Genomic DNA, 27,212 nt, shown 5'->3' on the forward strand with positions numbered 1-27,212 from the left:
ACTCTATCTTCACAGATAAGGACACAAGAACCAATTGAGGACAAAGCTGGAGATTTTAAAAGAAGACTTTTAATCTGGTGCCTTCCACTCCATCTCTGGATAATGTATTTTTAGTATAAAATTTCATCTACAACTTTTATTTGATTCATAATAAAATAGGTTGCAGCAACCTTGAAGGACTATAAATGCGAACTTTTTCAGACGTTCAAAGATTTGACTGTGCCTGTACACAAGCTAAAAACAGCCCTGTTTCCTCAAAACAGCTTAAATAACAAAAAAAGAAAGGAGGAGGAGGAGATCAGAGTCAACAGATGGGGTGGGCAGGCACTGGTTAAGTGTCTGCCTTCGGTTCTAACTCCTTAGGCCACACCGGGAAAGAACTGGGACTGAGTAGGGTCTTGTAAGAGCCTGGAGCCGCTCGCTCAGGCCTAAGTGGGCTGTGATAATAAATAAATTCATGGGTGGGCGCCTGGGTGGCTCAGTTGGTTGAGCGACTGCCTTCGGCTCAGGTCATGATCCTGGAGTCCCGGGATCGAGTCTCACATCGGGCTCCCTGCTCGGCGGGGAGCCTGCTTCTGCCTCTGACCCTCCCCCCTCTCATGTGCTCTCTCTCTCTCATTCTTTCTGTCTCAAATAAATAAAATCTTTAAAAAAAAAAAATTCATGGGTGAGGGTAGGCATGGCCTCACCGCTCATGAGCGAAGGGCCAACAAGGCCACCTACCTCTCTCCCTGGCTTCTCTTACGGTCACACGTATCTCCTGGTATTTTCTCAGAAGAGAGAGGATTTCTGTGTGCTTCTATTCGTGAAACACGCTTCCTGATCCCGCCAAGTCCTGAAGCTGAGCCCAACAGCAGCTCAGAAAGGAAAATCATAGCCGCTGCCCATGGACCCGTCAGCTGGGACTCAGCCTGGGCCCAACTAACTGTATCTTTGTGATGACCAAAATCTATTGACCTGCGAGGACCGAAAACGTTTTTTGTTTTGTTTTAAGACTGCTCTACTAAAAGAGATGTTTTTGATTTGCCTCCACGGCTCCAAAATGATCATCTACTTCTGTTCCATTTTCAAATGATTATTTTGCCAAATTACCACTGAAAGGTTAATGGTTATTTTCAAAATTGATCCCAGATGTTTACCGTTTTTTTCTGATGTCCTCAGGAAGATCATGTCAGCAGGGACCCGCTGGTTCTGTGTAATGAAAAGAAAGACTGTTACCGCAAAGAGCCATGTGTGGGGTTTCCGTCCCCCCTCCACCAGCCCCCTCAGCAGGGAGGGGGAGCCCCCTCCGAAACCCACAGCCTCATTTACGTTTCTGCCTTTGTCACAGACAGATCTGGGGATTTATTTTGTTTTGAATCTGAAAAATCTTGCACGCTGCTGTTACTTCACTAATCCCCTACTGAAATCTTATCTCGGAAAGAGAGCTTCTAGTTTTCTGGAGAAACCAACCATTACCTCCTGAAATTCCAGCCAGAAGGGCCTGGGCCGAAAGCCGGCTACCCTAGCTGGCTTTCTTCCAGGCGGTCTGCTGAAACTAAAGACACACACACACACTCGCTCACGCTTTCTGCTCCTACCAATTTTCTGGCTTGATGTTTGACTTTGAGAGGAATTTTAATAAGGAAGTCAAGTAGTAAGAAGCAACAAAAGCCATTCTCAAGGAAAAAAAACGACGTAAGCCAACAGCAGTCCTCATTTAATTATGAACACAGAAGTATGTAACAACATAAAGCGTTTATGTGGTTCTTCTGAGCTACCACCCAGAAGAGCTTCCCTTCACCTCAAATAGACTTTGAGTTCTTAGATTTAATCCTTTTAAAAGAGCATAGTTCACTTCCTACAGAAACAAGCTACAATACAATCCTTTTCTAATCAAATATTATTCCAAGCCTCTCCAGGGCCACCCCCAAAACCCACGACCTTCCAAACAGACAGCAAAAGGAGACAGGAGTGTTTGCTGAAGTCACAAACGTATGAATGGTGCTATTTTTAAAAATGCATTTTTGGCCCTTTTTACTATTCTCATATTACACTTCATCCCTGCTCCCCACAAAATGACAGAAAAGCACAATGTTTAAGTAAAAAAATGCAAGCTAAAATTGCTCGAAACGGTAAATGACAAATATTTTTATGTGCTTATGCAGCAAGCAGACTTTGAGGAAAGACTTTATGGTAGGTTTTTTTTTTTTTTTAAAGACACCAAAATAAACACATCAAATAGGAAATCAAAACTTGGGTTTGTAAGCGGAATTTTTGGCTAACCAGCATACACAAACCTTGAAAAAGTATTCTACGTGGGTGTCTCATGGCAAAGAAATTTTCCTCCCCAGGCAAAGGTTTACGAGAGAATCCCAAAAAGCCTACATTCAGTTAGTCTACCAGATATACAAATTACATGTTAGGATTTATGAATTAGTGGCAATGACTTCCCATTTACACACTCACACAGCAACCAGTCACAAACTGCGGGATCCCACCCACCTTTTCAACGATGATCAGATCTCCAACCTGGATGTTGGAGCTCTTCACCTTCACTGTCCCTGCGAAGAAAGAGGTCCAAGATACATCATGTATGAATGCATTTCAATTCTTCGTGCCTTTGTAGAGTGCCCACGAGCCTGCAAAGTCAATACAGTCCTCCCAGAAGTATGTCCCTCCCCAGCCCAGCCAACTCATCAGCATCACCTGCCTCTCCAGGAAGAGATTCACCTGCTGTAGGGACTGCTCCAGGAACAAATTCCCACCTCTTAGAGTCCTAGAATAACTCACCCCCGCACATAAGGCCTTCTGTCTTAATGGCATCTTAGATGCTTTTCTAAATTGGTACCGTGAGATTCATTCAACCTCAAAACAAAAGAAAACAAAAAACAACACAGAAAAGGGGAAGAAAATTAAGAATCAGATCCATGGACAGAAGGTCAACTTTTTTTTTTTTTTTAAGATTTATTTGAGAGAGAGAGAGAAAAGGTACATGCGTGGGGGGAGAGGCAGAGGGAGAGAACCTCAAGCAGACTCCCTGCTGAGCACAGAGCCCTTTGTGGGGCTCAATCTCACAACCCTGATATCATGACCTGAGCTGAAATCACAAGATCATGCTTTCTTTTTCTTTTTTTTTAAGATTTTTAAAAATTTATTTATTTGACAGAGAGAAACATAGTGAAAGAGGGAACACAAGCAAGAGGGGGAGGGAGAGGGAGAAGCAGGTTTCCCGCAGAGCAGGGAGCCTGATGCAGGGCTCGATCCCAGGACCCTGGGATCATGACCCGAGCTGAAGGCAGACGCCTAACAACTGAGCCACCCAGGCGCCCCAAGATCATGCTTACTTAACCGACAGAGCTACCCAGATGCCCCCCGGAAGGTCAACTCTTAATTTTCGACACCACTGAAAAGAAAGAAGTCATCCTAAAATGACCGATTTTTAAAAATTTGCGATTGCTGGGGCCCCTGGGTGGCTCCATTGGTTAAGCGTCTGCCTTCGGCTCGGGTCCTGGGATGGATCCCCACATCCCCTGCTCAGTGGGGAGTCTGCTTCTCCCTCTGCCTCTCCCTCTGCCTCTCATTTGTGCTCTCTCTCTCAAATAAATGAATAAAATCTTAAAAAAATTTGTGATTGCTATATATTTTGTTTATGCAGTTATGATCAGACTACACAACTTTAGCTGGATGTCTATCTGGAGAAACAGTAACAGCTAACATTAAACACAAACCTGCGCTAAGCACGTATAGGTACTGATACAGTTACAACTTCCTTTAGTTCTCACAACGGCCATCGGAAACAGCTGTTATTGCCTGAAGTTTTCAGACAAGGAAAGTAGGCTCAGACTATGCCATCCCCACACCCACCCCACCACCAACCTCACAGTTAGAACAGATCAGAGCCAGGATTCATACCCCCATCTGACTCCAGAGAGTAAATTAACAACAAAACAAAACAGTGAATTCAGTTCAATGCCAAAAAAAAAAAAAAACCATTTACTGAGTGCTATGTCATGGGAATTCAAAGATGCAAGACAGTCCCCTTATCCTAGAAAAAAAGCTCGGTCTCCTTCAGGAGTCAACAAACATGCTGACGGGGGCCAAGGCAGTGAACAGTTTAGGTTTTGTAGGCCAAGAAGTGAGGTTCCCAAATCTGTCAACAATCAGTCCCCACCAAAGGCTCAAAACTATTTTTAGCAACCAGGTCATACCAAAAAAAAAAAAAAAAAAAGGCAGTAGGCTGAATTTGGCCCCTGGGCTGTAGTCTGCAAACCCATGAGCTGGTAAGAAAAAGAGCCAGACAGATGCTGTTAGTGCAAAATCGTATGTGAAATGATGCAGGTAAGTCCAGAGTGCTAAGGAGCAGAAAGGGGGTAACTCTCCCCTTTGGAAGAGGACCTGGAACACTGCCCAGCACACAGAAGGCTCCTGATCATAAAGTCAACATTCCAACACCATTTACTGAATGCCTGCTGTATGCCCGGTGATCCGCAGGTGGGGAGACATGGAACTCACATTCCTGTGGAGGGAACGAGGCAACAGGTAAATAATGAGTGAGTGGGGTAGGGTAAGGGAGGTGCCAACATACACTTTGCAGGAGAGGTGAGACTGGGATTGGCCAGACGACACAGTTATCAGTTACCCATGAAAGGAAGGCAGGAGATGGGAAAAAGTGGGGCGCGTGAGTCGTCCACGCGTGCATGTGGCCACCTGCTGCACCTCCTTCAGCAAGGCCAGAAGCACTGCACGCAAGGCAGGAAATGGCAAGAGACAAAGGTGGAAGGGCCGCTCGGGGCCCGGTAGTGCTTTGAACAAGCCCAGAGAGGAGGTGGTGACGGGTCCAATTCTTGCACAAGGGAGCAACACCGCGAAATCTTTACGTCCCTGGCTCTTCGTAAAAAGCCCATTTAACTTACAAACACTCAGCCGAGAAAGAAAGGAAGTAATAACAACTCTCAATCCTCCTCAATAAAGTAGCATTTTATCCAGCAGCGAGAGCCGAAGTGGGATAGGAATCATGAGTCTGCTATTCCCTCCCTGGACTCGTTCACTCAACAAAAACCCAACATTCACTAAGCAGGATCTCCAGCTTGAGCTTCTTTAGTTTTAAGAAGAACTTCAAGACGCTAATGAAGTAATCTGAGTGTACAACTCCAGGCTTTTACAGTTTCTCACAGTATCATATACTTGTCTTATCAAAAAGATCACGTGTCTTTTTGATAATCTAATGTAATAATTTTAATAATTAAAAATAATTATAACATCAATAAATTTAATAGTTTAATAACTTAATAATTTACCATTGAGATTTTCCATAGCATTCCAATTATCTCTACTGAGACAACTTTTTCAAATAGGTTCCCTAGGGTTTCATTTTAATTAATTCTTGTACTTAATTAAATTTTGTCATGGTAACAGTCAGGAGAACTGACACTAGGAGGGAAGCACCCAAACGCTAATAATGACTTCTAGACAGAATACACAGCAAGTGGTGATGAACTGGACCAACCCTCGGTTGCTTTGAGGGCTTCTAGACTCTCCCAGTTTGGGCATCTCACACTATGACATGACTGTTTCATGTGCTTCATTTTCACCAAACGCAGGACTAAATTCAATTCACGGGCCTGAGCCCTAGCCCGCTAGAGAGGAACCCGGAGCCTCAAGTGTTTGTTATGTCAAAACATGTGCAGAGGGAATGGAGGACATCCACCAATCCAGAGCCAGAGCATTAGAAATGGGGGAAGAGAGGGACGCCTGGGTGGCTCAGCCGGTTAAGCCTCTGCCTTCAGCTCGGGTCATGATCCCGGGGTCCTGGGATCAAGCCAGTGTTGGGCTCCCTGCTCAGCAGGGAGTCTACTTCTCCCTCTCCCTCTGCTCCAACTGCCACCACCCCCCCCCCCAGGCTCTATCACTCTCACGCTCTCTCTCAAATAAATAAATCTTTAAAAAAAAAATTAAAAGAAGAAAAGAAATGGGGGAAGAGAGTGTCCAAGGTGCAGAATTCTTTTCCTGCCTGAACATTTCTTCTGGTCCCACTAGGGGGCAACAGGAAAAATATACACAGACGTGCTATTCTTCCCAGGGAGGTTATCAAGGCATTGCTCGAAGGATGGAAGACCATAAATTCAACATGGCCCTCTGTGCCAATGAACTTTTCCTTCACCTGAGCTTGCCCTGGCTTTCCCAAACATAAATTTACACATTTTCTTTGGTTTTATTACTAAAACTGAAGCTGGTGGCCTGACCCAAAAGATCACTGAGCTTGTGTTCCAACCTTCAAGACCTAGCTACAAGTCTTCTCTTGTATTTAACTCAAAGAGAAATATGTATTTTTTTTTAAAGATTTTATTTATTTATTTGACAGAAAGAGACATAGCGAGAGAGGGAACACAAGCAGGGGGAGTGGGAGAGGGAGAAGCAGGCTTCCCGCCGAGCAGGGAGCCCGATGTGGGGCTTGATCCCAGAACCCTGGGATCATGACCTGAGCCGAAGGCAGACGCTTAACGACTGAGCCACCCAGGCGCCCCGAGAAATACGTATTTTAAGTCTTACTGAATAATAACTGTATATGTATACGTGGGGATGTTGGCAGGGCAGACGAAATCAGGAGGATTATGCTGGAGGGGTTGACGGGTGATTCTTTCTGGGGACATAGGGAATTTATCCCTCTCTCTGGCACACATACTTCTAAATTCTTCACGGTGATTTTTTTTTTTTTATAAGCGTGAGGTGTTCTTCTAATAAGAAAGAAGAAGAATAAATTAAATTAGCTCAAACTTCTAAGTGACCAGACCCAGATCTTTCCCTTCTACAGCGGAGTCCTGATTTACGATCAGTTAATGTGAACTCTGCCTCTCCCTGTCCATCTGCTCTACCTCAAAAGCCCCTTTTAATCCGCTCTGCTTGCAGAGCAGATTCTGACTAAGGCCAGCAGGCCCATCCCTCAGACAAGGTATCCTCAGACTCTCCTGCTCTATCGGGCTAACCGCCGCAGTCTTGACCCTAAATTTGGATTTCCCTTTCCAAGCTGCCATTTGTTGGCGATCAACAACGCGCTGTGCAGGGCTGCATGCAGAACACCTGGTTGGTGTGGGTCTGTGTGTTCTGAATGAGGACATAAAACCAGAAGAATAAAAAGCAGCACCAGCAGCAGGAAGAAAAGAGAAGGGAAAGCAGATCCCAGGGTGTCTATTCCGACGTTGACTGGGCTTCCCACCAGCCAGGTACCACGGCCGGCTGTGGACGTCTGAACAGAGGCCCAAGCGGTGGCCCCGGCTGCCGTGGCCAGGGTGGCAGAGGGAGGCGGGAGGAAAGGGGGGACGCAGGGAGACTGACGAGGCAGGCAATCCAGGGGCTGGGACGAACTCGTAGAAGGAAAAACACTTCAAATTGTGGAAAGGGCTCCAAACACATGATTTCTAACCTTACATTAACCGCTATTCTGAGTTTTCTACAAATGTTCTTGCAAAAAAAATACAGAACAAGGTACAGACACCGTCTGGCAGAGCTCCCCGTCCACCTAACAAAAATAACACGTCTCCAGTGAGTATTCGGAGGAGGACGGCTCCCTACTGCCCAGTCTCCAACTGGAAGAAAACACTCTCCCAACACCCCACTGAGAAGTCAGCACACACACTTCCCAAGCACCACTTCTTCCTTTTTTCCTCTCACCTTCTTTGAGGTTCCTATGGCTGAAGGAGAGCCAGCTCTGTGGGTGTGCAACCTGTGTTCACACCCCCCCACACATCCTTGGGTGAACGACCTGTGGTCATCTTAAAATTCTTAACTTTTCAACAAGGGGCCCCGCCTTCTCATTTTGCACGGGGTCCCCCAGATTACGTAGGTGCCCCTGAACAAAGGTAAAAACACCCAGTAACATCTTCAGTACACAGGGCCCAGGAAAAGCTGGCCGCCTTCTGAGAAGAAAAGGCCACAGCACCTCCCCTCCCCAGCCCGCCCTGCTCTTCTGGTTCCCCTAACACCCAGCCTCTGGGATTTTTTAGATACCTTCGCAGAAACTTTACAGAAGTTGGCTAAGAGATTTTTACAAAGGTTAAGTGGAAAACTGTCTGCTGGCCACATCCTAAATCATTAAATGCCTTCTATAAAATAAATTTATCCCTTTCAGCTTTCGACACTCTACCCGAGTCACCCCTGAGCCAGAGTTTATAACAGGGAACAAAATTCCAATTACAAGAGCTGTTTATTTCTGTAGAGATGGACCCCAAGCCTTTCATAAGCAAAGCTATTGAGCCCAAACCATGCTTTTCATGGATGACAGCTTCAGAATAAGAGCAGTTTGTCTCCATTGCAGGGAGAAACCAGATGTTTCCCTTGAGTCGAAACAAGCAAATGACAATTCAGTCAAACTACGGAACAGCCCGCAAGAAAGAAATTTTTTTTAAATAAATTCCGGGGCACTCGTATGTGTGGGCCTCTGTTTTGACCCCAAACACCTCCAGCCCTACTTCTATTTTTCATTGTGCATGCAGGACATTGATTGCTTTTGTAGATCTTGAGCAGCAATCTCTACGCACCAACCCTGGTTAATGTATTACTCTTGAGCTCACACTCTGTGACAGTGATGAGTTGTAAATTCTACAGCGTGTGTACATTTCCTGGGGTGGACATTAAAACGCCTCTGCAGACCCAGCAGAGTTCATAGGTTTCAAGTTGAAATTTTCATATTCCAATAGAGTTGTCTGCATTCCCCAGAGCCTAAGACTTATTTGAAAACAGGCAAAGGGCTGAGAAGCAGTATTATAAATTCCATGGCCACATCCTGGGGCTTTTGTTTAAAATAGTGGGAACTTAAAAAAGAAAGGCTGAGGTTTAAGTGTAACAAGTTTATACCCAACAGAGGCTTTTAAAATAAATATATAAATGGTCCTCCCTGCTTCTGGTGCCCAATAATGAAGAAACAGACCCACACCCCAAAAGACACCTTTTGGGAAAGATAGTGCAATGTGCACGTGAGATTGTTTTCAGGGTTTTTGTTTTGTTTTGTTTTGGGTTCTTTTTTAAATACACAATAGATCAGTTCACCAATGATTTGTAATAAAGTGAAACTCAGTACTTTGGAAAAACAAAGAAACGTATGGGTCTGAAATAACTTTGCATCTGTTGGAGAAATGTATGAGAAAGTGTCTGGCAAGATCTGTTTTAAACAAGACTTATAAAAGCGAATGCTCTGAATCTTAATGAGGGAAGCTTGGGCAGGGGAATTCTTTGCTTCCTGAACTGCCTCTGAGATCCTTAGTAAAGGACTTTTGCAGTACTTCTGCTGTAGTTGATATCAGAAACACCATCACTGGGGCACCTGGGTGGCTCAGTTGTTAAGCGTCTGCCTTCGGCTCAGGTCATGGTCCCAGGGTCCTGGGATCGAGTCCCACATCGGGCTCCCTGCTCCGCGGGAAGCCTGCTTCTCCCTCTCCCATTCCCCCGCTTGTGTTCCCTCTCTCGCATTCTCTCTGTCAAATAAATAAAATCTTAAAAAAAACAAACTCATCACTGTAATTCTCTTCTCTAAAAAAAAGGTATGAAACAGGGATGTCCCGTCAGTGTAAGGACAATTTAGTGCTGGGTGCCTTGCAGATCTGATCTTTTCTTCTTCTGGACTGGAGGCCTCGGCCACAACCATGGCACACGAGATCCTGATCAGGCCAAGACCCCTAAGAGCTTGATCCCCGCTCTTCGAATTTACTGGAGCGGGAGGTTTTGGAGTAGTGCTGTATGTCTTGCACCTGGCACTGTTCAATCCAGATGTCAGTTGGGGTGGGAAGAATAACCCAGAACCCCAGAACAAAATGGGTCCCAGCGATCAATACAAGTTCTACTCAGTGAATGTGGATGATAGCAAACTGAAGACGGTCCGGACTTCTAAATAAAATGTTGCACTATAAAGGTGCTTTGAATGAAAGTCTTCCAGAAGCCATCTGCACTATTTTCCACTTATCCAGGAAATATTTCCCCTCTAAATGCCAAAATCATGTATTGTGCTGGGGTTTATACTGATTAATGAATATCTGAAACTTATAAGAAAATGAAATAAAAAAATTTTTAAAGTATAAAACATACCGTCTCTGAACAGAGTTTATACTTTGAAAACAAAAATGGTACTTGTGTTTAAAAATAGGGAATTTCTGGATGGAACTAGAGGGTACTATGCTAAGCAAAATAAGTCAATCAGAGAAAGAAAATTATCATATGATCCCACTGCTATGTGGAATTTGAGAAACAAGGCAGAGGACCATAGGGGAAGGGAGGGAAAAATGAAACAAGACGAAACCAGAGAGGGAGACCACCGTAAGTGACTCTTAATCTCAGGAAACAAACTGAGGGTTGCTGGAGTGGAGGGGGGTGGGAGGGATGGGGTGGCTGGGTGATAGACACGGGGGAGGGTATGTGCTATGGTGAGCGCTGTGAATTGTGTAAGACTGATGAATCACAGACCTGTACCCCTGAAACAAATAATACATTAATAAATAAATAAATAAAGTCTTTTAAAAAATTATTAAAAAAAAGAATAGGTTATTTCCATGTAGTTAATTACCCATGAGCTAAACAATGCCCCATTAATGAACATGTCTTCCCTACATTATCCTACCTTCTCCTGATAAACTCCAATGGAATTAAACTGCCAAAAAGAAAAACATGTATATCCTTTGACCTCAAAATTCAGTCACAGGAACCACATCCTAAATCATGGTCCAAAATGGGTTTTGAATTTCAGTGGAAAAAAAAAGATATCACTCTTAAGTGGAGGTGAGAGATCCTGAGATTATTCTATACCTGGGAAAGGGTGAACAGAGCAACCTGGAAAGATGCAGAACTATCTGGAAAGAAATGGGGAGGATTAAACATATCAGCTGGTTTGAGTACACAGTACTCAAAAACTGAACATAGGAGGGATTCTCTCCATTTCACATAGACCTTTGGCTTATGACTTACGGCTCAAGGGGTGCCCAGATGTCCCCAGCAGGAAAGAAGCATCAGCAATTGTGTTAATTGTGCCTCTGTTTGCACTTTCTTTCAAAGCTAATTATCTGCGTGCCTCATTTAGCCCTTGATCACAGGTTAGTCTGGAAAACATTCCTGGTAGGAACACCCACAGAATTCCTCTTGGGAAAATGCAAATCCAACTGCCCTCACCACCTGTGATAATCTAGGCAAACCCCTCCACCCCCAGAATTAAATTTTTGGTTTGGGCAAGACACAAAGAAAGAGAAACAATCCATTTACTAATTATTCCTTCCCCACCCAACCCCAATCTCTGCAGGAACAAAATGACATTGTGCTGGGTCCGCTACCACTTCAAGACCCTCTCTTCTTTGGCTTTGGTATCTCCAGGGCCTCTGAACACTGTTAGAGAAGACAGCTCTAGAAAACTCATAAGGGCCTAAGAGCCTCCCTCCAGTCTGATCACGTTACAAATGTGGATTTCAAGAAGGAGGGGGGATGCTTCTTTATCTGAAAACATCATCCCTAGAGGGTGTTCGACAACTCTAACAATAAGTTCCACCTCAGAATAGGATGCTCGGGGCACCTGAGTGGCTCAGTCGGTTAAGCACCCGACTCGTGATTTAGCCTCAGGTCATGATCTCATGGGTCCTGAAATTAAGCTGTCTAAGAAATTACACACCAGACCTTGTCCAGCACCTGGCTGGGTTATGGTAGGTAATCTTTCTTTTTTTTTTTTTAATGGCTTTCCAATTTTGACAGAATTTTTCAAACACTTCCAACACCACCTACTCCCTAGCATGCCTTGTACACAGATTCCTAGACCACAGAACGGACTTTTCCACAGTGTCAGGCCCTCATTGGCCTGCATGGTCTTCTCCTCTGTTTTCCCAGGAGGGAGACTCAGGAAACATGGCCTAGGTGGGAAGAATAAGATGGAGCCAGAACCTGGGGTATGTACCCCACACTCCCAGCCATCACACCTGTGGCCGTTGGGAGACTCTTCCCCAGGGCCACTTCATGCCTGTGTGCTCTAGGTATGAGCACGGGGCTCTGTGCTCAGAAGGGTCCTGGACTTGGTTTCATGCTCACCTACTGTCATCTTGAAATTCTTAATTTCTGAACAAGGGCCCCACACGTTCATCTTGTACTGTGCACCACAAACACACAACCAGTCCTGCTCTCTTCCACCCTATAAGACTTAAGATGAGGGTCACTTCTTCTGAGAAGACGTATCAGCTCCTCTCTGACTGGCTCGCATAACCTCCCATGCCCCTGGCTCATACCTCCATTTATTGATTCACACCCACCAACATTTAACGGACCCCTGCTACAATATCATCACCACTGGCTTTCTTGGGTACACACCAAATCCCAGGCCAGTATTATGTTCTTCTCATCCAAGAGTTATATTTAGAGCAACTCTCATAAGGTAGGCACTATTACCAGCCCCAATTTACTGACAGGTTAAGGACCTGCCCACGAAGCTGGGTGCAGGGGGAAGCAGGACTCTTGAGTTCAGGCAGAGCACAGGCTCAGAACCAGGAATGCAGTGATCAAGAAGGGACAGTCTTTATGAGAGCCACCCTACTCCCACCCCTGATGTATAATTATTAGTTGCATTTTTTAATTATCTATTTAAATGTCTGGATACTTCACCAAATTATTAATTCCCAGAATCCCCAGCCCCTTGTGTTCATCTCTGTAATATGGAAGCCTACTGTTGACTTGGGACGTGTGGTACTCAAAAAAATTCTCAAGAAAATGAAGAAAAGGTCATTTTGACATGAGGCATGACAATGACATTAAAAAATAATCTAACTGGTGTGTTATTTTAGGTAATAAATTATCTAAATGGAAGTAGCAATTAACCAAAAAAAAAACCAAAAAACAAAAAAACTATCATCCATTTTTCCTCACAGTGATAAGTGCCTTACTTTCAGGATTTTTAGTTGTTTAAAATCCACTTTTGGGGTGCCTGGGTGGCTCAGATGGTTAAGCATCTGCCTTAGGCTCAGGTCATGATCCCAGGGTCCTGGGATGGAGCCCCATGTCTGGCTCCTGGCTCGGCGGGGAGCCTGCTTCTCCCTCGCCCTCTGCCTCTCCCCTGCTCATGCTTGCTCTCTCTCTCTCTGTCTCAAATGAATAAATAAAATCTTTAAAAAAATAAAAATAAAATCCACTTTTTCTCCAAGTTTGAAATTTTTTCAATTTGATTACAATAATGCCTCTAAAACTCTGGCAAATCCCAACAAGAAATCTATGCCATTAGCATTCCTAAAACTATATTAACTCTCGCTAAAAATGCAGGTCATGAATCTAATTTTGACACATCAGACAAACACAAGTTGAGGGACAGGCTACAAAGCAACTTCCCTGAAACTGGCCCGTCCTTTTCAAAATGTCAATGTCGTGTGAAAGAAAACCAAGGAGCTATGCCAGGCTAGAGGAGATTGAGGAACAAGGACAATTAAATGCCACTGGGAAAACCTGTACTGGTTTCTGTACCAGGGAAAAATGCTGTTAAAAACAGGATACTGGGGCGCCTGGGTGGCTCAGTTGGTTAAGCGACTGCCTTCGGCTCAGGTCATGATCCTGGAGTCCCTGGATCGAGTCCCGCATCGGGCTCCCTGCTCGGCGGGGGGTCTGCTTCTCCCTCTGCCCTCTGCCCTCTCTTGCTCTCTGTCTCTCATTCGCTCTCTCTCAAATAAATAAATAAAATCTTTAAAAAAAAAAAAAAACAGGATACTGTAGACACTGGAGGGTGGGGGATGGGGGAAAAAAACACAGGACATTTCAGGAACAGATGGCAAATTTTGAGTAAGGACTATAGATTAGATTAATAGTAATGTACCAATGTTGAATTCCCTGATTTTGATAATCATACTGTGTTACGTGAGAGAAATGCCCTATTCGGAATTAAGCACCAAAGTATTTAGGAGTAAAGGGAATAATGTCTGCAACTTAATTCTCTAATGAGAGAGAGAATATCAAAAAGCAAACATGGCAAAATGTTAACATTTGATAGAAGAGCGTATCGCCATTCACCACATGATTTTTGTAACTTTTTTCCTAGGTTTTAGAAATTACTACCCCCCCAATTTTTAAAATTTTATCAGCACAAGTACTGCTGTTATTAATCAGGAAATGATGCAGAATGCAGGTAAATATCATGGCCTATAATCTAGTGATCAAGGACTCGATATTCTGGTTTCTAAAGGTTTTTGAACTCTACAAATAGTGTTGAAAAATGTATTTTAAGACATCAGGTGATACAAAAGGAACTCGATCCTGCGTGGATACACACACACACATTTGTTTCACTTTGCATTTAAACTTACTAAATGAAGACCCTGCTGAAAAGCCTCACTCAAGAAAATTAGTAAGTAATTAAACAGTAAGGTCAAAAAAGGCTTCTTTCTCTTCCTCTCTCTGAAATCTTCCAGTTGGGGCTTCCTACTCCTGCCCTTCTCCCCGCCCCCCACCCACCCCCAAGTGTATCAGATAACTAAACTCACCTCGATCACTTTCTGAGCTGACAGTTTCTTCAGTGCTTTTTGGGGGACTTTCAAAACAAATGGCCGAGCAGGGGCTGGGTTAATATTCAGAACTCTGCTCGGGTTTCCCCTACTGTCGCATTGGCATGACAATGGAAACCACGGGCCACAAAAGGAGACCAACAAAGGAAGACAAGTTTTTAATGCTAGAGCCATCTGCCAATTCTCCTTAGGATCTTTCCAAGAACTGAGTGAAGATAAAGCAGGAGCTGAGAAGGTGGTCTGCAGGGGAGGGCAGAAAAATCATTCACGGGAAAAGCAATTGCAATATGAAAAGAACCAAAGAAGGTTTGGAGCCTGGATAGATGAATGAATGGAATCCCTCTAAATAGATCCACCGCACCCTCTCCAATGGGGCTTTTGTTGGTTGCCTAGCATTTTAAATGTTATAGTCAGAATATGTTATTAAGGGAGGATTTAATATACACGAACCACAAAAAAACACCCTGCAGAGGGGTCTTCTGATTATCCACGTGGAAAGCCCAAGCCACCTGCCTTTACAAAGACTATGCTGGGTTTTCTTTCTTTACGTAGCAAAGTGTCCTAAATACAGTAGTTTAGCAATTATAAAGCATTTTTATACCAACTCTACATCCCCCACTTCTCCCAGAGACTTGCAAAATGTTAAGACCACCAACTATGAAAATCTATTTAAATGCGCTAAAACGAAATACATTCATGCCCTCGGGGGATTTTATTTTAAAAAAAAATTTTTTTTGAGCCTAAAACATATTCCTCTGACATTGTTCCTAGAAGGGAAGTTGTATGCAAAACCCTGAAACCACGTGTGGACGACTTCTTGGGAAGACTAAAGCTTTGGAAAGCAGTTCACACTTGACTCAGATACGCCTTCCCCGAGACAGCTATCTCATCTTTTTCAGAATTCTTAACATCCTGAAGGTAAGGCACAGCTTTTCTCCATCTCTGCCTCTCCTAAAACATTACTAATCCCTGAATGGGATCGGTCATCTTCTGGAACTTTAGGTAACATGCGCTCATTTCTGAACACATCCTTACAGGTAATCTCCTGTAGAATTTTTAGTTGAAATAGAAGTCAACATTGGCTGGGTTGCTTTGCGGGTTTTTAATGGGGTGTTTGGGTGGTTTTCGTTTTTGTTTTAATTCCACCAATTTAAAAATGCATTCATCTTGGGGCGCCTGGGTGGCTCAGTCGTTAAGCGTCTGCCTTCGGCTCAGGTCATGATCCCAGGGTCCTCGGATCGAGCCCCGCATCGGGCTCCCTGCTCCGCGGGAAGCCTGCTTCTCCCTCTCCCACTCTCCCTGCTTGTGTTCCCTCTCTCGCTGTGTCTCTCTCTGTCAAATAAATAAATAAAATCTTAAAAAAAAAAAGAGGCTATCTAGTCGCTTCTCTTTGGGTCTGACTATATACACTCCCCACCTTCATTTTCAGGATTTATAAGATGCCTTTCAAGGAAATCTTCACAGATGCAGTGTTTATATAAATCTGGTGCCTATTTAAAAACTAATGTTGCGAAGTTGTAGCATGCGTTTTGTAATGTTGAAAGAGTATCTTTTAAAGCTTGTAGGACAGACTTTGCAGCCTCCCCCGCTTGAACGCCTGAACAAGAGGGGCTCCCTCCTTCCCTCACTCAGCCCAGGGACAGGCAAAGGTACAGGGTTAGCCAGAAGGGGATGCCCAATGAACAAAGTTTAATTCCAGGCTGATGACGCACAAGTTGGCCAACAGGCCTGGCTCTGGGAGAGACCGAGCAGCCCCAGGCACACACTGGCCTCCCTGGTGCCACCACGCAGTGTCTCCACGCCCACCGGCCCTGGGCCTTGAACTCTGCTCCCTGACTGTCAGCGGCCCATGATGGAGTTGCAACCCTGTGGCCCCAGGCCGGAGCCAGGAGGCTGACCTCTCGCCGTGAGCCGGCTGTAGACCTGGCAGTTGACTTCCCTGTCCCGCACATAGCATCGGATCTCCTCCACAGCCTCTCGGATGACAGTGACGGCCAGCACGAAGCCCTGCGGAGAGAGCGGAGAGAGGATGAGCCCTGCGGAAAGTGACCTTCCTCTTCTGGTGCTGGGGACAGAAAAGGCCAGAGGCCACACCGAAGGGCAGCAGGGCAGGGCCTGCTAATTACCCCAAATGCACGCGCCCCAGCAAGCCCACTTCTCCCGACTCCTTCCTACACACATGCCCTGGGGAAACACTCGCTGACACACAGATACACGGGCAGCCCTATCCACCACCACTGCAGGGTTTCTAAGAGGAAAAGGTGGTCTCTCCACAGGCAGTGACAGAGGGATGGTGTCTGCTATTCGTACCTCACTCGTCATGTGCTGGGCGCCCTTCCAACTACACTACACCCCCACAGCAAGCCTACGCTCACGAGTGCTGAGACGGAGCCTCAGAAGGACAGAAAGGTTGAGTCATCTTGCCCAAGGATATGAAGCTCTAAGTGACAGGCAGGAAATCTGGCTCCAGAGTCCTTGCTCCTAACAGCCACGTTGTTGTGCCTCCAGACAACCTTGGAAGACCTACTAGCCAATAAGATGGAGGCCCAGGAGAAGGTTAAAAAGAATGAGATCCATCCCATGCACTGACCTGCCAAGGAGGGAAATTCAGTTTTCACAACATACAATGTAACACCATGCATACAAACGACAAGGGACAGCCACCATCTTCCGTGAAGTTCCCAATTTCCTTAACTATTGGCTAGATTCCTTTGCAAGGAAAGGACTGAGAGGGAGGAAGGGGCCAAAGGGGACTTCAGTCTTCTCTGTACTGTTTTAAATCCTTATAAAGAGAACACATTGAAGTATTAATTGTGTAAGTAGCAACAAATTAAAAAAAAAAAAAATTGGAAACTGCCCGACCTTTCCTGGGCCAGGTACCCCAACTCATAAAATTTGGTGGGAACTGGTGTGAGAGTCAGCCGTAACAAGAATCTATTTCCATCTAGATTTCTCCTCTCGTGTCAATAAAGGCAAGAACATTCATTCATTTTTCTTACAAGATAGCCCTGTCATCTCCTTTTAAAGTCATTTAAAAAAAAAAAATACAGAAAGCACCATCACCCTGAAGGGTAGCAGCGGTGATTCTTTGAGCATTTCATTTTCATACTGTTTACTCCGTGAAATATATTAACTTCAATTCAAAGGACTTTAAATCTCTTATGTAAATCTAGCCAGAGATGTGTGGCTTTGTGAAACTCCTCCAAGGGCTCATTCATCTTTACAATCAAAGGATTACTCCTGTTTCCAATCAGATTGTAAAGTACTGGCCACAGCCAGAGCAAAACTGGTACATTTCAGAATAAAAGCATAACCAGACCAGGAGGGGAGAGGAAACCTGTTCCGGGAAGAGCGCAGACCCAGGGTGCACAACCCCCCCGCCCCGCCCCCCAAGCTGCCAGCTTCCTCGTTTTGGGCCAGAATCCAGGTGTTTGCTGTTTGTTTTTTCAAATGTTCCAGTTTCTATTTCCCTCTGCGTGGGCCCAGCTAAATCCCATTGATGAGAGTGGAAAGTGTGCGCTCCTACAAAGACAGGAGCCGCTAACCTCCCTGGGGCCGATAAATACGGCCTCCTAAATTATCCTATCTGTTCCCCCCACCCCACGCCCAAACACACAGTTCCCATTAATCCCAGAGGACATGCCATCCCTGGGGCTAGAAAATGCTTTCACAAAGAGATGCAAATGTAGTCCAGAAATAAATTCCAGCTATGCAACTTCAGAGGTCCTTCATAGCCACAGATATTTAGAGAGAGGCTTTAATAGGGAGGCCTGGGGTTGTCTGAGCTTGTAAAAGAATCAGAGGCAGTGACAGCCTCTGATTAGCGCCCAGACAAGCCATTCTGAAGGTGCTAAGCCTCCTTTTGTAAAGCTGTACGTCAAAATAGAGTACAACAAAGCAAAACAAATCTATGAGCTAGAAATCAGAAAAGCAGTTGCCTCTGGTTCAGGATGGGGTGACTGGAAAGGGGCATTAGGGAACTAGGGTGATGAAAATGTTCTGTATTCGACTGAGGCGCTGTTTCCGTGGGTGCTGACAGAAGTTGGAAAGCTCACCACTTTGTGAATGTAGTATCTCTCTATCTTAAGGTACACAGAGTAGATCTCAACAGCAACAAAAAAATCTAGATTATTTGGTCTTCATACAACTTCATGGATTATTTCAGCTATCTATTGAGGAATTTCTCCCTCTAATACATTAGTACCAAAAAAAAAAAGTTATCAAAAGCTAAACCCTGGGGCGCCTGGGTGGCTCAGTCGTTAAAGCTCAGGTCATGATTCCTGCTCCGCAGGAAGCCTGCTTCTCCCTCTCCCGCTCCCCCTGCTTGTGTTCCCTCTCTCGCTGTCTCTCTCTGTCGAATAAATAAGTAAAATCTTAAAAAAAAAAAAGCAAAATCTTCATCCAATGAACAATGTTACTAGTGCCAGGATTTTAAAATTCAAATGAGAGTATGTGCTCTCAAGAGGCATCTTATTTGTAGTACTTCATTTAGTTCTTCCAACAAGCCAGGGAAGGAGACATGATCATCCCTGTTTTACAGATGAGAAAACTGAGATTCAAATTATCTAATTTCTCAAAGTGTAGCCAGGAACCACACCTCAGCCGTGTGGCTCTCAGCCCTCATTCAGAACCACGGCGCTTATTTACAGCTGGGTTTGGAAGGAGAGGCCTTTCGGGGAAGTCAGAGACATTTCAAATATGTCTTCTAGTCCAGAACTGGAAACAGACTCTGCACAGAAAAATCTAGGGGAGGACGACACCTGGGTAGTTCAGTCAGTTAGGCGTCTGCCCTCAGCTCAGGTCATGATCCTGGAGCCCCGTATTGGGCTCCCTGCTCAGTGGGGAGTCTGCTTCTCCCTGCACCCATCCCCCCCGCTCGTGTGCACTCTCTCTCTCTCTCTAATAAATAAAATCTTAAAAAAAAAAAACAACTTTCTGAAATATTTAAAAAAAAAATCTAGGGGAAATCAGCTATAGTCACACCTAGAAATAGATGCCATCTACTTTGTCTTTGACCCCAAACCTCCTCCTCTGCAGCCCCGGGGGAAGAGGCAAACCAACACTCACATCCCCTTGCAGTCCTAAGCCTTCATGGGAAAAGCTGCTTATAAACGAGACACGGACGCAGAGGCAGGAAGCTCAGGGCCACCAGAGGCTGCTATTCACCTGCCTGGTTTCTACCTGTGGCCACAGTTCACAGTTTGGGGTGGGGGGGGAACAGGTGAGTGAGCGGGCAGACAGGGAGATGGTAGAGGTGGCTGGGGTCACAGTACCTCACACACTGAAGGTCAGGCTTCTCGGGAACCTCTAGGCATCACTTCAGCAAGGTGACAGAGGCAGGAGCTGGGGCCGGGCCCTTTAATTTAGAAGGGGGGGTGGGGGGTCTTCTAGGCCATCCCAGTCCCACCACTTGCTCCAGCCCAGCTGGACTGGACAGGAGGGAGATTTTCACTGGGAACGTTTTTATGTTTCATGCATCATGTGAATGTATTACCTTTCAAATAACTACACTTCAAAAAGGGAACCAACGGAAGGCAATGTGATAAATTATATTTTTATATACATTAGAGACTTTTAATTTTTTTATTTTTATTTTTTAAAGATTTTTATTTATTCATTTGAGACACAGAGATAGAGAGAGAGAGAGAGAGCATGAGCAGGGAGAGAGGCAGAGGGAGAGGAAGAAGCAGGCTCCCCACTGAGCCAGGAGCCCGATGTGGGGCTCGATCCCAGGACCCTGGGATCATGACCTGAGCTGAAGGCAGACGCTTAACCATCTGAGCCACCCAGGTGCCCCAGAGACTAACTTTTTAAAAATAAGCAACTTAGGGTTTGACTCTATATAGGTATGTAGTAAACAGTGGAACGAAAAAACTCAAATAAAATTGGGGTATTTCATATAAAACTCTAAAGTTTCTAACTCCGGGGACTGGCAACTCCAGGTCCACGTCTGGACCTGCGACAATGGAGCAGCGCCTTCCATCTTGGACGGGAGAGGAGCTCCCCAGCTCTCCCAAGGCTCGATTGTGGCAGCCCAGCCTCTGAGTCCGCAGCATTCCATTCGGGGTGTAAGAACGCAGACTGGAATGTTTGTTATGCGAGGGAAAGATGCAAACAAAAGTTTGCTCCCGCCCCCAGAGTCCTACCTCACCTACAAATGACAGCAGGACAGAACAGCTTGCACATCCCCAAAGCACCCTTGCTGTTCGTGTGGGAAAAACGAATCCCCTCTCCTTTCTCTTTTCTCAGGGCTGGAGCTGCTGGCCTGACTTGTCTGCTAATACAAGTAAAAAAATCCTGTTCTTACTTCTTTAAGGAAGGCTTAGATCTTTTCTACTTTAACAGTCTTCTCCCAATTAAAACTTCAACAACATTTGTGAACAGAGAATTCAAGTGTCCCCCCAAGTCCCACCTAACTTAGTGAGAAATACGCAGCCTCTATATGGAGAAGAGATGTCAGTTTCACCCTCTCCACCCCCCAGTCACACTGGGTTTCCTTCTGTTCTTCAAATGCTCCAAGCACATGCCTACTGCAGGGCCTTTGCACGGCTGTTCCCGTAGTTGGAATACTCCTGCCCTCCTACTCTTCTGCCCATCCCCTCCTCAAGAGGCTTTCCATGGCCACACCGGCTAAGGCTGCCCCTCCACCCCTCCCTTCCCCACCTTCATCCATTCAACAAATATTAAATGCGCCTGGGATTGCCCATCTAGCCTGCGACCTTATTCTATAACCTCTGCGGCACTTTTCACAATTCAAAATGATTTCATTCATCTGTTTACTGTCTATCCCTTCCGAACACCGACTCCACAAGGGCAGGAGTTTTTATCTGTTTCATTCAATGCTGTGTCCCCAGCACCCAGCACAGTGCCTGACACACAGCAGGTGCTCAATAACCACTTGCCAAAAGGAGGTAAGGGAGGGAATGGAGGAGCATTCTGGCCAGTTCTGTCTGACTTCATACACAAAGCACAGAACCTGGTACCTTTCAAACTCTCATGCCGACAGACTTTACATAAACAGAAAAGGCGATCTCAGAAAACAATTCAAATAGTACAACCCACAAAGACAGAAGCTCGTCTTTCTTGCTTGCCACTGTGTCCCCAGAGTCTAGAAGGGGGTGAAATGCACAATAAGTATGCAATACATAGTAGCTGAAGAAATGAAAGACTGAACAACTGACGGACACAATGAATCAGGAGCACAGGCTTCACCAGAGTTTGCTCCTGGTGGTGTATGAAAGGGAGCTTCAACATGAGAATATCGGGGGGATGGAGGGTCTCTCTCTTCAAAGGCCGTATCCCAGTTCCAGATGCCCGGGTGACAGAGACAAAGAAGTGTCTGTTCCCAAAGCCCTGAGGTCACTGAACAAACCAGGCCGATTTACTCACCAGGGGGACCCAGTAGGTATAGAGGGCACCAAGTCTCATCTCAGGAACAAACTGAGAGCAGGCAAGAAGTAAGAAATAGAGGTTGAAAAAGTACTTGAACTGGTTAAACAGCACCTGGAATGAGAGAAAAGAGGGAAGACAGTCAAGGCTTGTCTGATGAGGTCGGGGGAGGTTTAGCAGGAGGGGAACCTCCGCTGAAAGCATTCCTACCCAAGAACACAACTCCCACGGTACCTTCCATGGGAACTTTAAACACTTCTATATATTGTCTAGGAAAATACACATGGGTAATAAAAATATTTGTAAAAGTAAAAATATAAATAATGATACACAGGGAAATGATAAATTTCAAGAGAGTGGGTACCCCTGGGGGTGGTGGGCAGGGGGGGAAGGCATGCCAGGGGCATTCAACTTTATCTGAGTTATTTCTTAAAAACCATCTTAAGTACAGGTAGGCCCCTGAAAACGTGAAAAGGAGGTTTTAGTGGAAAATGCCTCTACTGTAAGATTGATCAGGAAAACAAGGTAAATCATCATCTCCATGATACGATCTCAACACCATAAAATAAATACAGCAGAATCCCATCCTGGGTGGAGGTGGGTTCCAGCAGAGCCTCGGCTGAGCCCACGTGCCCTGGGCGTGGGACTGGTGCCTCAGGACTTGTCCGGGGCGCTGAGCGGAAATGACATGTCTCTCCGGGGCGAAGGCAATTAACAGCCCTTTTTCGGCCCCCTCACTCTTGCTCAGCCACAGAGATACGGGCGGCCTTGTATTCCAGAGAGCGTAGCTACAACATGGAAGAGAGTGGCCCCGTGTACACCAGAATTTCCATCAGTGAGAAATAAACATTTTCCTGATTTAAGATACTGAGATGGGGGGGGGGGCGAGATGAAGGCAGCAATGAATATAGTCGGAGTCGCCCTAAAACAACATTCAAATTGACCTTAAGCAACATTTGTGTTTCTGTACTCTCAATAAATCAAAGAGCCATTATTTTTTTTTTCCCTCCAGCACTGGAACTGGTTGCTGTTCCTGCTTCTGAAGTCAGCTGGTGTGTGGGGGAGGCTCTGGTGGATAAAAATAGGTATGCGATGTCAAGGGGCGGGGGGAGGTTTGTAGAGTGCACATCCACGGATTGGTCTAAGTTAATGTGGAAACACTGTGACTCCACAGCATAAAATACCAAGCCAAACAGAAACATCCATTAGCAAAAATATCCACAGAAATTCTCTCTGGATGGTAGGAATGAAACTTACCTCTTAAAATTTTTCTCTATACTTGTGTCTCCTGATTTTCCTAGAGTGAATATGCATTTCATGACAACAGGGGGAGGAATTTAGGGACTGATGGGTTTTGGGGTTTTTTGGTGTGGGGTTTTGGGAGATGAACAGCCAGTGGCTAAGGCAGCCTAGAAAACACACAGGCTATTCTGCCACGGGGACCTGGGTCTCCTAGAAAGCGGTCCCTGGCTGTACGTACCCCAGGAAGAAAGGTGAAGAAGTTGTACTTCTGGTTGTTGATGACATTCCGAGGGTACCTCTGGTCCCTCTTCTCGGGATGCCCCAACCATACAGTGCGGGGCCTGGGCTCCCCTCCGCCGCAGCATCGCACCCACTCACAGCACCTGTGGGAAAGACAAAATCACACTGTCAAGGCCACATCCACACCTGCCCACTCTTCTCCAAATGTTCTTCTCTCAAGCATCTGCCCTGGGTCGGGACAAGAGCCACGAATGGGGCTTCATCCATCATGAGCAGGGAAAACGGAGCCAAGGCTTCTAAGAAGCTGGGATCCAGATAAAAGATGGTTTGTGCCCAAGCCCAAATTACTTATTTCAAAATGTAAGATTCATTTTTAAAATGAGATTTAAGTTAAAAAAGTAAAGATACAGCAATACATTAGCACTATGACTTTCACATCTTGCTGATGAGAGGAAAGCTCACAACAGTTAAATGAAGCACCCAAGGAGGACCTAACTCAGATTTCCACTTCAATCTGTGTCTCCCAAATTCCAATTCTAATTACCCAAATGAAAATGTTTGCTTTAAAAAATAAAGCACCCAAGTTTGCCAGGATGTGAGAAACAGGGGAGTCTGGCCTTGAACCGCCTCCATCTCATTTGAAAACCTAGTATCTTTCCAGCACCCCATGCTGTCAAGGTTGCTGGTTCCACCAAGATAACCAGGTAAAGGAGAAGGGAAAGAATATCCTCTCGACACCCAGATCTCCTTTCAGCAGCACCCCAGAGGAACCAGCCAGGAAGACAAGGGCTCAGGGCCTGGTGTCACCTGGAGCGGGGCCAGAGTACCAGCTGCGGGCCAACTGACCCCCCCCCCCCACAGCTGTCCGGGCTGTCCTGCGAGGTCAGCTCATGAGTGCACCTGCTCCCGGGTGGCCCGCACCAGGCAGGGCAATGTGGGCAGCTCCAGCAGAACAAAGACACTCTGAAAACCCCAAAAAGGCAGCTCATCCTTCTGGAGAACCCATATACAAGGCATTTCAAGAATCACAAGCCCTCGTTAAGCACTGTGATGGAAACACCCCATGCCCAATTGTTGGCCCCTGCCCCCATGTACGCAGGCCGGGAGGGAGAAACCCCCGTCCGGCCAGCCCCTCGTGACACTGCCAAGTGAAGCAAAACCAAGCAGACAGGGAGATTATGACTTATGTAAATACTGGTACACCGCGGCCCACCCTTCTCCCCCTCCTCCTATGGGCCAGGCAGGTCCTGGTGGGGTGCTGGGGTACAGAGCTGAGCAAACATGGTCCCTAGGCATCAGCAAGCTGCCTGCCCAGATGCTCAAAATTTCCAGGATGAAACACAATGCTCTTTCTTAAAAATAGCATCTTCATTCCAGTAAACTGGTGCTCGGGGGGAGTGTATGTGACAAGGACAGGTTTCACTTCTCGTAACTCATCTGTGTTGGCCCTGTTCTAAGTTGTCCAAAGGCCAGGGACAGAAGCCTCGAGGAGTCCAACATGATTACTGCCCATGGATGGGAAGCACCCATGCGGGCCACCGGGGGACATGCGCTAAGTGCTGAATGAATTGGGGGGGGGGTCATCGGACAGGGAGCACACCTCTCTCATTTGTGGAAGCCATCCCGCTGGTCATGATTGACCCCTCTCCCCATCCTGTAATAATCCTGTAATGATGGCTCCCATACTAATGAAAGCTGAAGAATGGATTTCAGAAAACCAAGCATCAGGTCGACTGTTTATATGCGTTTTGTCTGTGTTGTTTCAGCAGGCTCTGCACCTCAAGCTATCAGGTTAAGCCATTCATTACTTAACCTGCAGATCTGTGCACGAGCACAAAGTAGGTGGAAAGTCACTGCAGCATATGCACTGTGGCTGCAGAAGACTGGAAACGAGGGGGCTGGTGAAATCAACACGAACAGCCACAGTAGTCCTTCAAGGAGAGCGAGAGCTGGATGCACTAAATGGCCCCATTCTGCAAGATATGCTAAATCGAAAAGCAAGAGCCTAAAAGGTGTGTCCAGGATGCTCCTCTTTGCATGAACACAAGAGGATCCATAGGCAGACATGCTTCAAATGCAGCACTGGTTCCCTTTGGGAAGGAGGGAGTAGGGACTAGGGAGTAGGGAGACCTTCTGCTATGTATTCTTTAGTTACAATGTTTCATATTATCCAGGGACTCAATGTGGTTCTTTCCCAGCTCAATTCATAAGAGTAAGCATTTATTAAATATCCAGCTGGTAGGAAGTTAGACTAGTCCAGGTCCTATGGGGACCGAATGTCGGAACAGGATCCTTGCCTTCTTCCTCACAGTCCCACTGCAAAACAGGGTAAGTGTTCAGGACAGGATAAAATAAAAACTTTGTGTCACTCGAGCCCAGTATAATTGGCTCCAAGGCCATCTCATTTAGTCAATCTGACGGTCACTGCATTTACTCACTTTCTGCATGCACTGGCTATATATACCTTGCACATTTCCAATACATGATCAATCCGACTTTCAGGTCAACAGTATTTATTGAACACTAACAACAATAATAATATAAGACAAGTAATCACGGACTCTTTTTTGTCACCTGCTACGTCTTGTGCGCTCGCTGTGCTAGGCCCTCCCCTGGCACTTGGGCATTCAGGAGTGAACAAAACAGACAGGTCCTCCCCCTCTGGAACTTCTACTTTAGTGGAGGGAGACAGACCATAAACAACCACCCAAAATAAAATAAGGCCTGGGCAAGAGAGGGCGTGGGGGAGGGGTGTGGCTTTGGAAGACCAGGTGGTCAGGGAGGCTGGTGTGACAGCTGAGCTGAGGGACAGGTAGCAATAGCCATGCGACCATGCAAGGAAGTACAATCTGGGCAGACTGGAAGGGAACCCCAAGGGCCAAGATCCAGAGGTGGGAACCAGCCTGGTTACACACTTGCCTAGAAAGACTGTTGTGTACCAACCACAGGGGAAAGAAGGGAGGAAGGAAGGAGGGAGGAGGAGGAAGAAGAGAGGCCAGATGATACTGGGCCTTGTCTCTGGGGCAGGGAGTCTGGATTTTACTCCATGCACCGTGGGGATCATGGAAGGGTTACAAGCAGGAGGCGGCATGATCTGATTGACATTTTTAAAAGATCTGTCTGGGGTGCCTGGGTGGCCAAGTCGGCTGGGTGACTGCCTTCAGCTCAGGTCATGATCCTGGAGTCCCTGCTCGGTGGGGAGCCTGCTTCTCCCTCTGACCCTCCCCCCTCTCATGCTCGCTCTCTCTCTCTCTCTCATTCTCTCTCTCTCTCAAATAAATAAAATCTTTAAAAAAATAAAAATAGAAGTTCTGTCTGGATGTTACACAAAGACACTGCAGTAGGTTAACAGTAAAAACAGATCAAGAGGTGTGAGGTTCCTTTTTGGGGTGATGGGCATGCTCGAATATTGACTGTGGTGATGGTTACACAACTCTATGAATATACTTTAAAACTGCTAATTATAGGGCGCCTGGGTGGCTTAGTTGGTTAAGTGACTGCCTTCGGCTCAGGCCATGATCCCGGAGTCCCGGGATTGAGTCCCACATCGGGCTCCCTGCTCAGCGGGGAGTCTGCTTCTCCCTCTGACTCTACCCCCTCTTGTGCTCTCTCCCTCTCTCAAATAAATAAAATCTTAAAAAAAAAAAAAACTGCTAATGGGCGCCTGGGTGGCTCAGTCGTTAAGCGTCTGCCTTCAGCTCAGGTCATGATCCCAGGGTCCTGGGATCGAGTCCCACATCGGGCTCCCTGCTCGGCAAGAAGCCTGCTTCTCCCTCTCCCACTCCCCCTGCTTGTGTTCCTGTTCTCGCTGTGTCTCTCTCTGTCAAATAAATAAATAAAATCTTTAAAAAAAAAAACCTGCTA

General features: G+C 45.9%; 1 protein-coding gene across 2 annotated transcripts in view; it reads right to left on the reverse strand.

Moving 5' to 3' along the window:
• ATP9A (ATPase phospholipid transporting 9A (putative)) overlaps positions 1 to 27,212 on the reverse strand; it is a 131,085-nt gene that overhangs the window by 75,658 nt on the left and 28,215 nt on the right. For both annotated transcript variants that reach the window (XM_064573355.1, XM_064573356.1), the window contains exons 2-6: positions 23,347 to 23,491; positions 21,867 to 21,980; positions 16,376 to 16,484; positions 2,485 to 2,543; positions 1,140 to 1,191 (exon numbers count right to left, since the gene is read on the reverse strand). In XM_064573355.1, coding sequence (XP_064429425.1) covers positions 1,140 to 1,191; positions 2,485 to 2,543; positions 16,376 to 16,484; positions 21,867 to 21,980; positions 23,347 to 23,491 — 479 coding nt within the window. The remainder of the gene's footprint in view (positions 1 to 1,139; positions 1,192 to 2,484; positions 2,544 to 16,375; positions 16,485 to 21,866; positions 21,981 to 23,346; positions 23,492 to 27,212) is intronic.

Source organism: Mirounga angustirostris, unplaced genomic scaffold, assembly GCF_029215605.1.
Source record: "Mirounga angustirostris isolate CCGP_5_RB_7025 unplaced genomic scaffold, mMirAng1.0.hap1 SCAF_10, whole genome shotgun sequence".
NCBI lineage: Eukaryota > Metazoa > Chordata > Mammalia > Carnivora > Phocidae > Mirounga > Mirounga angustirostris.